The sequence below is a fragment of the Momordica charantia genome (assembly GCF_013281855.1).
Source record: "Momordica charantia cultivar OHB3-1 chromosome 4 unlocalized genomic scaffold, Mcharantia_2.0 BLBB01000004.1, whole genome shotgun sequence".
Classification (NCBI taxonomy): Eukaryota; Viridiplantae; Streptophyta; class Magnoliopsida; order Cucurbitales; family Cucurbitaceae; genus Momordica; species Momordica charantia.
Window position 1 is genome coordinate 3,003,905 of NW_028275162.1, and position 11,959 is coordinate 3,015,863.

Below are 11,959 nucleotides of genomic sequence, written 5' to 3' on the forward strand. Positions count from 1 at the left end.
TATTAGGAAAAGGGGATTCTTGGGTTCTGTTTTCTGGGGTAAATTTTGTTCTTGCTACGTGGCGGGAAATTATTGGTCCACGATTTAACAGATCGCGGGGAATTTTTTCATCTACTTTTGGAGGGAGGAATTGACGGAATTGCCCTTACCGGGACCCGCTTTCATTATCTGTATTGAAGTTTATTTTATATCTTTATCTGAACATCGTGATCTGCATGGGTGCACGTTGGCCAGGGGCAATTCGTGAATCTTCTCCTTTTTTTCCCTCTCTTTTGGCTCCATATAGCCCCATTACTTTTGTAGGTATTTGGTTCTTTGATTCAAAAAGGCTTTAAATTATTTTTCAGTTCAAAAAATTAATAATAACAAATTTGTAGAGAGAATTTCAACTTTTGAGTTTTATAAAATATTTGTACTGTTGATTCGAGTTCGAAGGTTTAAGTAAAAAATTTAGAAAAATTATGTTGAGAAGTTACGGTTTACAAAAATCGAATTTTAAAGAGTGGATTGTCTCTTCAAATGTGAGTTGGGTTTAAAAAGTTAGACTCGTTTTAATAAAACTAAAAGTTCTCCTTTAAAAATTATTATATGTTCACAAGTTAAACTAGGGGTTGAGAAGTTTAAAATTATAGAGCTTCAATTTCAACCGTATTTGAATGGTGGAAAATTAAGTCTTTTCAAGTTTTTAATTTGTGTCGCTTTGTTTGATGTGAAATTGAAATTTATAAAAATTATACATCAAGAACTGATATTTATATAATTTTAATTAGTTTATATAGTCCATACAATTAGAGAATTTGTAGTCTAAATTATATAGTAAGTAAAGTTTGCATATTTAAAAGAATTTCAACTCTTAACTCTTTTTAATTTGATGAATTTTTTTTATGTACAGGGGCATAGCAAAACAAATTAAATTAATTTCAAATAGGGCAACAACCTTATAGATTTGTAAATATAACACGTTCTTTTTGTTTTGAAATAAAAAAAAAAATCGAAGCACCCACAAAAACTACTAAAATAACCTTGAAATTGATGGTAGTTTCTTTCTAGTCGGATGTCTAAATCTCATGCGTCGATTAACGATGGAGGAATATCACTAATAAACGTCATATAATTCGATCAATAAACGTCTATTAATGATAGATATCTATTAATCTATCAACACTAGATAAAATTGAATACAAATGTTTAGGTGAATAAAAGAAATTAAAATAATTATCATATTATCAAACTGAGCGTAGCTCAAATAGTTAAGGTATTTATCTCATTATTAAACAAACAGTCACCTCATCTATGTGTAAGCCCAATCTCTTTGCGGTATTGGGCTTGGGCCAGCATAAATGGGCAATGGGCTCATATTGCTCCATGTGAATGTTATTTCTTTTTTTTTAACAGTCTTTTATTATGTTGTTCAAAGGGATGTTCAAAAAACCCGACAAACCTAATTCGGGTTCGGTTCGGTTAGATGAAGCCTTGGATCGGGTTGGATTGTGATTTTCCCAACTCGATCGGATTGGGTTGGGTATCGAATTCAACATTTAAAAAATCGGGTCAACCCAACTCAACCCAAATTTATTCATATGTGTATTTTTTAATTATATATATATATATATATATAAAATAATATATTTATCTTCAATGTCAACCGTTCATTTAGTTTTAATCCTACAATTTCATTTAAAGTTTTCATATTATCTTCTTCCATTTTGTATCTAATATAGCCGTCTATTTAGTTTTAATTCTAACTCTCTGTCACCGCCGTGAGAATTAAAAATTAAAAATTAAAAAAAGAAAAAACGCACAACTCGACAATCCAACCCGAATATATTAGGTTGGGCTGCATTGACCATCCAATCCAAACCCGACGGTTCCTATATATGGCTAACCAGAAAATCTCAAAACTCCTTCTAACCCGACCCGACACAACATGTGAACACTCCCACTATTTTTTTTTTTTTGAATAAATGAACACTCCCACTATTGTTAGTAAAATATGAATGTTTTATTTTTTATTTGTGAGTATTGTTTTTTTCCATAGATTGAGGAGACAGAAAAAAAAATTATCTTGGACCTAATAAAATATAGCATTTTGTTAACTCTATAATATTGATTCTATTATAAATTGAATCGATGCGTGTCTATGTAGAGTTTACCGTAATTTATATCATTGAAAAACAATTGTATGACAATATTTTTACAAAACTGATTAACAATTAAAACCAACTTTGTCAACTTTGAATAACATTGGGTTTATTTAGTATCCAATTAATCGTTTACACGTAAACAAAATTATAGACATTAATAATTAAACATGTCTTGACGTCCTTAATTCGAATCTACTCAAATGGAATGATTTGCTTTGAAAAATTCGGCACAATTTAATCGCCCTCCCTAAAATAACACCTATCGGAAAATAAAATTCCTGCCAGAAACTTGTTGCCATCTCTTAACATTTAATAAAATAAGAATTATTAAATTTGACTAAATTTATTGGTCTATTTTAAAATTCCTTTTTCAAAAGACTATAAATTCACGATTTGATATCTAATTTTATGTATAATTATTGTATGTATATGTCAATTACTGTTAAGCTATGTTCGCTTTGATATATAATATTTTTCTATTGTTAATTCATTTAACATTTATATGACATATCGATTGTATATTTATTCAAGGATCACGTGATGAGTTGATTATCTTTTTATTGTTTTCCATTTTAACTTATAAACACTGGATTCTCCTATGCATTATCTAATTAAAAACTTTTAAAATTTAAACTTGTTATTTTAACAACAAAAAAGTTAGGCTAAAGATTCAAATGCATTTTAAAAAATACAAAAGAAAACAGTGAAAAAAAAACAAGCATAATTTAAATAAAAGGACAAAATGATTATCGGTTGAAGAGAGCTCACAAAAGCTTACAATAAGATTGGCGCATCGTAGTGTGGCCAGCTCCGTCATGTTCTGCTTACACTGTAAACCACGCACGGGCACAGGAACAGGCACTTCTCGAAGGAAAAGCCTCACGTTTGAGCGAACAAAAATGGCAGCCACTCTTTCCGTCCGCCCCAACGGTTTCTCCGGCGGCGCAGCCTTTCCGACGCCGCCGGCTCATCGGCCCGGTTCAAACTTCATCGGAAAATTGAGTCTATGGAAACGTGTTGGCATTTCACACATCTCGCGAACACCGGCGATGCCGGCCACGCCGGTGCAAGCTGGCTCGAGGGCCGATGACTCCGCGCCGTTCGAGATGTCCGTGGAAAACGCTCTCAAGGTTCTCGGAGTTTCCGAGGAGGCCTCCTTCGATGACATTCTCCGTGCTAGGAATTCGATCCTAGCCGCTTGCAAGGACGACGAAGAAACAGTGGCGCAGGTAGAGTTTATCTCTTTTCTCGGTGGAGTTCCATTTTATGCTTCTTTTGGGGACTTTTGGTTAATTAGGGATCTTAATCAGTTTCTCTCGAGGAATCATTTCAACTACTGCATCCCCTTTGATTTGTATATTGGCATTTTGAATTTCGGAGTCCGATTGATTTGGTAAAATTATTATGATTTTTTTGTTTTTGGGGGGCAAATATGATCGCCATGAAACCTGTGAATTTCTCAAGCGAGTAAAACTTCACTTTTGTTTTGTCTGCACTATTTGGGATGGCAAATTCCGTTTGGTATTTGAGCCTGTTCATTGTCAATTAACCTCTGACTTCGGCGACATGGTCCAATTTCAGAAGCCCTGTACATTTTTCTCCCCTCTTTCTTTTTCCTTTTGTCCTCGCTCGAATACTCCTGAAATTTATAAATGTTAGAAATGTTTTATTCGCAAACTGTAATTTGAACATATAAAAATAAAAACTGCAGAAAAACAAATCAAAAGATGAGATGAAGAAGAAAGAACACAATGGTATATAGTGGTTCCAACTTCCACCAAGTTGGTGTACATCCACTCTTCAATCAATATCTCAAGCTTCTATTAAGAAATGGTGTGAAAAATACACCCTCCAGCGCACATAGGAAGAACACCCTCCCCTTCTCTCAAAGGCTAAAAAATTCTCTGTAATTTTTCTTTCACTCTCTCCCTGTACAGTTACCACGCACGACCAAGAGAGTAAACTGAAAAACAATTTTCTTGCACTAAAACATAAAACTAATAAATGGGCTCAAGGGATGATGGGCCCAAGCAAAAAACATAAAGGTCTAAGAGTAATTCTTAGACAAATTTGCTGAAGTGTCATTTGCATCACAGAACAAAAGAAAAAGGAATTGGCTGGGGAAAGATGACGAGTTAAGGAAATATGCAAGAGTATGCAATTAGATTCGAACGATGTATTCAGATACCTGTTATTACATGAAGAGACAGTAATACTTTTGGACAAAATATTGTGCCTGGATTATTGGAGTTCTATGGAGTGCAGTTATTATTTTTAATGGCACTGGACCTAAGTTTTATCAAAGTTGTTTCGTCTATAATGCTGCTGCAGCTTGAGTACAGTATTAGTACATTAGATAACCTTACGCAATCTTACAGTTCTTAAAAATTTTGTTCTTGAGCGTCTTTGATTAGTTTTTTTCGGTGAATGAAATTGAATATCTTTTTTTGGGCTATAATCTCAATCATTTGTGCTGGCCTTTGGTTTTCTCAAGTAACTGGAACCATCTCTCTCCATTGTTGGTCATTGCTGCTATTTGTGTTTTAGGTCGAGGCTGCATATGACATGTTGCTTATGCGGAGCTTGACTCAGCGACAAGCGGGAAAGGTTGTGAGTAGTGGGATCCTTTATGCTGATGTCAAGTCCATCAGTGAGCCACAGATCGCCCCAATGCCCCAGTGGCTGCAGGCTACAATGAAGAACACACAATTGTCTGTTGAAACGCCAACCATTAGTGATTTTAGCATACAAGCAGGTGTATATGGAGCTTTGATGGTTTTAACCTACGCAAATGGAGCATCCACATCTACTATGATGACATATGCTGGAGCTGATCTTCCTGGTTTAATCTTAGCAAGTAGCTTTGGAGCTTCCTTGTATTTCATGACTAAAAGGAACATGAAGCTGGGTAAGGACTTTTGCTAATTCTTCGTGCCTTTAGTTTCTACAAGGGCCTCGTTTGATTATTAATTTGTCTTTAATTTTCTAGAAATTATGTTTGCTTCCTCGCAATTATTTTGGCTTAGCAAAAGAAATACATGGAGAAGTAGTGATTTTTAAAAGGAGAAAACCAAAACCAAAATACAATTGAAGGAGTTGCATTGTTTTCTACTTGCCAATGCTCTTGAGGTTTTGTCAAATAAAAGTTTGATTATTGTTTTTGAAATTGATTTTAGAAAGAGATAAGAGCGGGGAAGACTGTTGATGATTTAGGGGGAACAAGTTTTTTTCCCGGGCGTATTTCCCTGCATACTTCTTTTATGCTACATGTGATATTTAAACCACTTCTATCACATATATTCAGGAATTTATCCTTGCCCCGATTGATAGCCATTTTGTTTTCAGTTTTCAATTTTTAAAAATTAGGTTTGTTTTCTCACAATTTCTTTGGTATGTTTTTCAAATTTCTTAAAAACACATTTAAATTCACTAAAAACACATTTGATAGAGTTATTGTATTAGCTTTTGGTTGGTGTAAATGTTTATACTCTCCCTAAAAACACATTTGAATTCTTGACAAAAACAAAAGCAAGTTTCTAAAAACTACTTTTTTTAGTTTTTAAGATTTTACTTAGATTTTGAAAACGTTTTTAAAAAGTAGAAGATAAAGCAAAGAAAAATACAGGTGAAAGCCGAGTTTATAAGCTAAAACTTCAAACACATAAAATAAAAAACAAAATTGTTATCAAACAAGCCATAGTGATTTTGATTTGTGCACTCAAATTATGCTGAGTGATTCAGATCTATAACATCTTGGAATTCTTCACTTGAGAATATTTTCAAATGGTTCTGTTGTTCTTCTTTGCAGGAAAAGCATCTATCGTAGTTGTAGGTGGGCTTGTGGCCGGAGCAGTAGTAGGTTCAGCAGTTGAGAATTGGTTGCAAGTCGACATCGTGCCTTTTCTTGGCTTACGCTCTCCTGCCGCGGTGATAAGTGAATTTATCCTCTTCTCTCAATTTTTGGTCTCTCTTTACTTGGGTTAGGGATGAGATAGGCATTGGGTTTAAAGTTTAAACTCGACAACCATGTAAATTCATTCACATGATCATACCCTAGCTTTTTTTTGAGGATGTGTATCATTGCATAATGTACAAAGGTGCAACAGAAGGACTCATGTAACTCACCACTAAGAATATTCTTGACATAGTTATGAACAATTTACTGAAAGTTTTTGGAAGAATCTGATTCTGTGTTATTTGAAAGTTTTTGGAGCTTATGAACTCTACTGTCAAGCGCTGTGTTATTTGAAAATTCTGAAACATAAACAGCCATCAACTCTTTCAGTGCTTACTAGCTGTTTCTTCTGCAGTGCCAGATTCCAGTTTGAGTGGTAGATTGTGGATGTGAAAAAAATACAGTCACAGGTAAAATATATGAAGAATTTGATTCTGATTTATGTATTATCTGATGAAGCATCAGAATGATCTGGAATGAGGCCTACACCTACATGTTTGTCACTTCCAATTTTACTTGTTTTTTAAGTTCCAAACAGAGAGTTTCATGTCAATTCCTTGTGACGTTTAAAAGTTTGCTATGTATGACCCTTCTAAGTTAGCAATATGAAAGATTTTAATAAGGATTGAAAATTAAGCTTGTGTAATCTGTATTTGAAGTGTGCAAAGAATGGATTACACAAATTTGAATTGGTAGAACTTATATTTGATTCATTGATTTACGACGTAAAAATTAATATATGATATAAAAAGTAGATTTTTTACATTTCGGGTTGATGTAACATAAATTTGTGTTATTTGTGGAATTAGTAAATTCAGCCTAAACCAACCAAGAATTTTTGTACCAAGTTTTTGACCGGTAGAAAAGAGAAATGCAGAAAAAGAGAGATGCAAAAAAAAGAGAGCCGAGAAGAGATATTTTTCCAAAAAGTAAATACATGTCAAAAACCTATCTCCAGTACAGAGTTCTTATATAATATCAACTTCCTCGCACAGTTACAACCTTAATTCAATAGGATCTGTTCTATTGTTTCAAAAAAAGAAAAAAATCTATTCTATAGGTTATCCGATCGCAAATTTTTTAGATCTGGGTTCAGTAAAGAGAGTTCTGGATTCGTAAGATGTGGGTGATTGTCGAAAAATCATCAAAACACTAACCATGAGAATTGAAGATCAAACTACGATCAAACCAATTGGGAGAGAATCAATCGATTCTTTTTCGGGGGACCTAGGGGCCGATATGATGATTGGTTTAGGTAGGGAGGCCGGCCTACTATGGACATCTGTAGAGATTACATACAACATTTTCTTTGACTCATGCCTTGAAGAAGAAGGTTCTTTGTTTGAGTTTGAAGTTGTTATAAGGGAAATATAGTTATTTCTAGCCATTCAAACTTAGGTTTTTCCTTGTTAAGACAGACGATATTATCCAAAGATAGGGTCTTTCAAATTGAGGCTAGTTACAAAAGTTGGTCGCATTTTCTCCAAGTGGGAGTGAGTATAGAACTTACAGACCTGAAAATGGCCAAAGGGGTGGAACAGGCAGACTGGCAGAGTTAAATAGAGTATTACATTACAAGGTTTAACCCACAAATAAATGTCAGATTGAATCACTCTTCTTAAATTCACTCTTCTTTTACATGAGATGATTCAGTGGAGAGTTTTGAATCTAGAACAATGAGCTGATGTGCCTGCAACTCTTTCTTCTCTCTACTGGAAGCTACTTAATATTCACATAGGGGATAATGCAGCAGAAGATTCATGCCAATGACTCCAATCAGGAGTTGCCAGCGTCTACACGGGAAGGAAGCCGATTGACTCCACCCCCTCGTAGCGAGACACTCGAGCTCTTGGCAGAGCTCGCTTTGTAGAGCAGATTTGTATCGAGATACACAACCACCACAGTGATGTCGTCGTGGAAATGGCGACGAACACCACGGTCAATCTTCTTCAAGTCTGAGTACCTCATTTCTCTTTTCTTTGCAGCTATTTGAAGAGCAGTTTTGACCAGTCTTCTTGCACTTCCCTGAAAAGTAATAGCATATGTGAAACAACTCGAAACTCGAAACTTCCCTCTAAAATCGTTGACATATATTGACAATGATAGTGACAAGAATAGATAGAATGGCACATTGGCTATAGTTTTATTCAGCAAAAGCACGCTCCTAGATAGGGAAGCATAAAAATCCATAAAACTTCATCACAAAGCATTTCTTACATCATCCCCATTTTAAATGGAAGCATATATTTGACAATCCTCTGACATTGGTATAAGAGTTTTATAGACAACATTGCAACATCAAAAGTTATGGCGAGTTATAGCGATTGTATGGCTTAGAAACCAGTAAAGTTGGTCTATGACAGCGAAACCATTCTAAATATCGGTCCTTAGTACGAGAGGCAAAAAAGAAGAGAACTAGGAGCAGGAGGCGAAAATCTACAGGCAATACATGTTAACCTCAGAATCAGTTGTTCATGCATATTTATAAACAATAAAGATGGAAATAAACTTCATCATATCCAAGATCCTTCAAGCAACATTCCTTCAAACCACAATAGACAGACAGGAAAAGGCTACTGAACTAGAAAAGAAGAGAATAGTAAATTAATATATATTTTGATACTTCGAGTATTCGAGCCAGGTCGAATAGTTGTTTAATGGAAAAGGTGATGAAGTCGTAAAAGTTTAGATTGAAATCTCACCCTTCGAGAATGGTTATGAACTATATCGACTGCTTCCTGATTGCTAAGGTGCTCCCACAACCCATCTGATGCAAATATAATAAATTTATCATCTGGCTTCAACTGGGTCTCTGAAATGGATGGTTCAGAGCTCAAAATCGGCCTTCTGAAGGGTTCCCGAACTCGAAACTTCAAAAACAGAGGTTCTCTGTTGAACTCAGCTTTCTTCAAGTAGACATCGCCTATAGATCTGGAAATCTGCAAGAGCCTCTAAAGATTAATATCTCACATTGAATACAAACCATCGAATGTGAGCTTAGCTTTATCGTGTACTAGCATATCGTGTTCGATCATAAAAACAGCCACACTCATTGGTTTCCAAAGTTCTTTTTTTTTTCCCTATTCAGTTTCCGAAGCTATGTAGTGTCCTAAAATGCAACGAAAAAGGAATAAAAGAAAAGAAAAAAGACCTGCCTTTTGACATTCTCCAACATGAAAAATGAAGGTTCTACAGCTATTCATCTCTCATAATCGACTAACTACAGATCAGATGATGCCTGATACCATTCAATGCAAATCTGAAGTCTAAACTCACCAAGGGATAATGCTTAACTTTTAAATTGTGTGATGAAAAGGAAAAGCAGCTACAAAGCCAAATACAATCAATCAATCACATACTACAGACAAGGAGTGCTAACTGCTAAGATCAATTTACTGTAACCCAAGTCAATTCACGAGGTTTTTTAAAGCCACCAGTAAGATACATGCGAAATACGTGCTCACCTGTATGATGCCCTTTACTCGCCAAACATTATGCTTTAAGACTACAATCTGGGAATCATCAGGGTGCAAAGATTGCAGCTCTTGCCTCTCAGACTCATAACAAACATTGTGCTCCGTTGATAACTGAATGGCTAGAACCTCACCTGTTGCTTTCCCTAATCTACCCAAAACGGCACGTGAATCACCTAGATTCGCAACGTAGAGAGTCCCGTTACAGATTACACCAACAAGACAGCATGAACCAACAGCTGCAATTTGTGGATTCGTTGGCCATTGTCTTCGGACTAGAGAAAGAAAGCCCTCCTCAGTCGCTTGGAATGCCTTGCGTATTACTTCCCCAGACATCGAATCTTGCTCGGAAGTAAATCCTACATGAAATATATCAAAAGATTAAAAATATTGGAACAAATTTTTAAAAACCCTTCAATTATCAACGATACATTATATCCACCCCAAAATCCATGACAAAGAAACATTCCTTAAATCTCATATGAATTGCAAACTAGAATCTACTATCCTACTAATCATAAGATTCATAACCAGGGTTCCAAGTGAACTTTTGACCTTCCAATTGTCTGTCAATTTCTATTAGAACTTAGTACTTTATTCCAAGTTTCTCTTTTCTATTAAGGAACTGTCACAGAAGCATTGATGCACACAATATCTTTTAAACTCATTGACAAAAACATATTAGAAGATACCTAAATCATCCATAAACTAGTTTCTTTGCTCTATCAATGATCAAATATGAATAAAAAAGAAAATATAAAGCTGCAACTAAAAATTTTCTGAGTTTTGAATTTGTGCAGAAAGTAGATGTCTTACTCTTGAGATGCTGGAAGAGATGATCACAGATATACCGAGAAGTCTCAGGACCTCCATGGCCATCATACACACCAACAAATGTACCTCTGGGGCCAGACTCAAGAGAACTCAAACTCCCAGACTCAATCTGGCTCTGATCTTCAAGCAAATTGTTGGCCTGAACCACAGACATTGAGAACTCACCATTCAAGTGTTGTCCGCGGTCTTTGTACCACAGCAGCCCGTCCCGCCGCCCCCTGATATCCGCGGCCACACACCGATCGGAGCCTGGCCGGAAACAGCCCCTCAAAAAGTTTATCAACCCCGATAACATACCTCATCTCATCCCAACAATCCTCCTCATCTAATAGAAAAATCACCCCTGCAAATGATTCTATATAAACCCAGAATCTCCAATCACAGAATGGTTTGGTTATCCCCCTCCCTTTTATTATATCCTTCTACTTCCTTCCTCAGTCAAACACAACGTTTGATGATGTATTAAAACACGACCCTACAACCGGATTGACTCCTTATTCTTTATCCTTCCTCCAATTGGGGATTACGAGATATTTTCCGAAACCCCTCTCCCGATTTCCTATCCAAGCAGAAAACCCAGAAAAAAACAGGCAGAAATCAAAGTGGAAAACAATAGTGGTCAAAGCCAAACCCACTTCCTCCACCAAATTCCTTCACGGATTGGTCAGAAAAAACACTTTATCAATCAATCCAGAACCCAGCCCCCCAATTCACATTCAACAAATCAGACCCACAAACGATTCAAACCCAGAAAAAGGGCAAAACCCACAACAGCAGAAGTAGGCAAAAGGGAAACAAACAATCAAACAAGCAAACAAAGGGGCCAATAAGGCAGACTAGAGTTGAGGGGAAGAAGAGATCTGAGAAGGGGGAGAAATTGCAGAGGCTAAATAGAGGAGGATCTGGGTGGGTTCTGGATTCTGATTGCTCCTCGGAGGAAGAAGAAGAAGAAGAAGAAGGAGAAGAAGGGTGAAATGGAGAGGGGGCTGGCGGTCCCCTGTTAAAGAGAGTGACAAGCGATAACTTTTTGAGGCCAGCGAAGCGGGGCAGGCCGCAACAGTCAGCACAGACAGCAAAAGCGGTTGCGTAATGCGTTGCGTTGGACACTGGCACCGTGGACTCCAGCTCACACGTGCGAACACGTCGGCAAAAGAAACAGCGGATGGGGGATGAAATTACCGTTTTACCCCCGATCCATCGAGGTTTTTTAACTTTCCTCCGGTTCGGTTTGGGGGTCTTTTGAGGAATTTTGATTTACTGTAAAATTTCATCTTTCCGTAAAAGTCGCTGTGATGGAAGCACGATTTCCCTTTTTTCTCTAAATTTAACTGAATTTTGATAAATAGTTACATTAGTTAATTTTTCTTTTGTTTTTTTTTTTGTTGGATAATTGTAAATGTTCGCGTTGTAATTGTAACTAAAGAAGGCCATATTTGTGAAAGCTAATTTTTGTTGTTTTGCCAGACGTTTTATTGTCAATTTTAGATTAATTTTCTTTTTTTTGGGGTTACTGGTTTAGGTGGGTATTTTTTAGTTGAACTTAAGGCTTATCT

At 36.1% G+C, this 11,959-nt stretch overlaps 2 protein-coding genes across 3 annotated transcripts; one reads left to right on the plus strand and one right to left on the minus strand.

Moving 5' to 3' along the window:
- Positions 1-2,975: 2,975 nt before the first annotated feature.
- Positions 2,976-6,745, plus strand: LOC111007789 (protein CHAPERONE-LIKE PROTEIN OF POR1, chloroplastic). Of its 2 annotated transcripts, XM_088123327.1 has the most exons (4): positions 2,976-3,373; positions 4,692-5,052; positions 5,953-6,071; positions 6,455-6,745. In XM_088123327.1, exons 1-4 carry the CDS (start codon positions 3,044-3,046, stop codon positions 6,470-6,472), a joined length of 828 nt encoding a protein of 275 aa, XP_087979453.1. In that variant the 5' UTR covers positions 2,976-3,043; the 3' UTR covers positions 6,473-6,745. The 2 variants fall into 2 exon arrangements, with proteins under 2 accessions (XP_087979453.1, XP_022135964.1); XM_022280272.2 differs by lacking the exon at positions 6,455-6,745 and having other exon boundaries at positions 2,977-3,373; positions 5,953-6,377.
- A 778-nt stretch (positions 6,746-7,523) lies between these two features.
- On the minus strand, positions 7,524-11,459 carry LOC111007790 (Protein phosphatase 2C family protein). Its single transcript, XM_022280273.2, has 4 exons — positions 10,389-11,459; positions 9,564-9,931; positions 8,802-9,038; positions 7,524-8,124 (listed from the first exon to the last, which is right to left on the minus strand). Exons 1-4 carry the CDS (start codon positions 10,699-10,701, stop codon positions 7,876-7,878), a joined length of 1,167 nt encoding a protein of 388 aa, XP_022135965.1. The 5' UTR covers positions 10,702-11,459; the 3' UTR covers positions 7,524-7,875.
- Between the last annotated feature and the right edge of the window lie 500 nt (positions 11,460-11,959).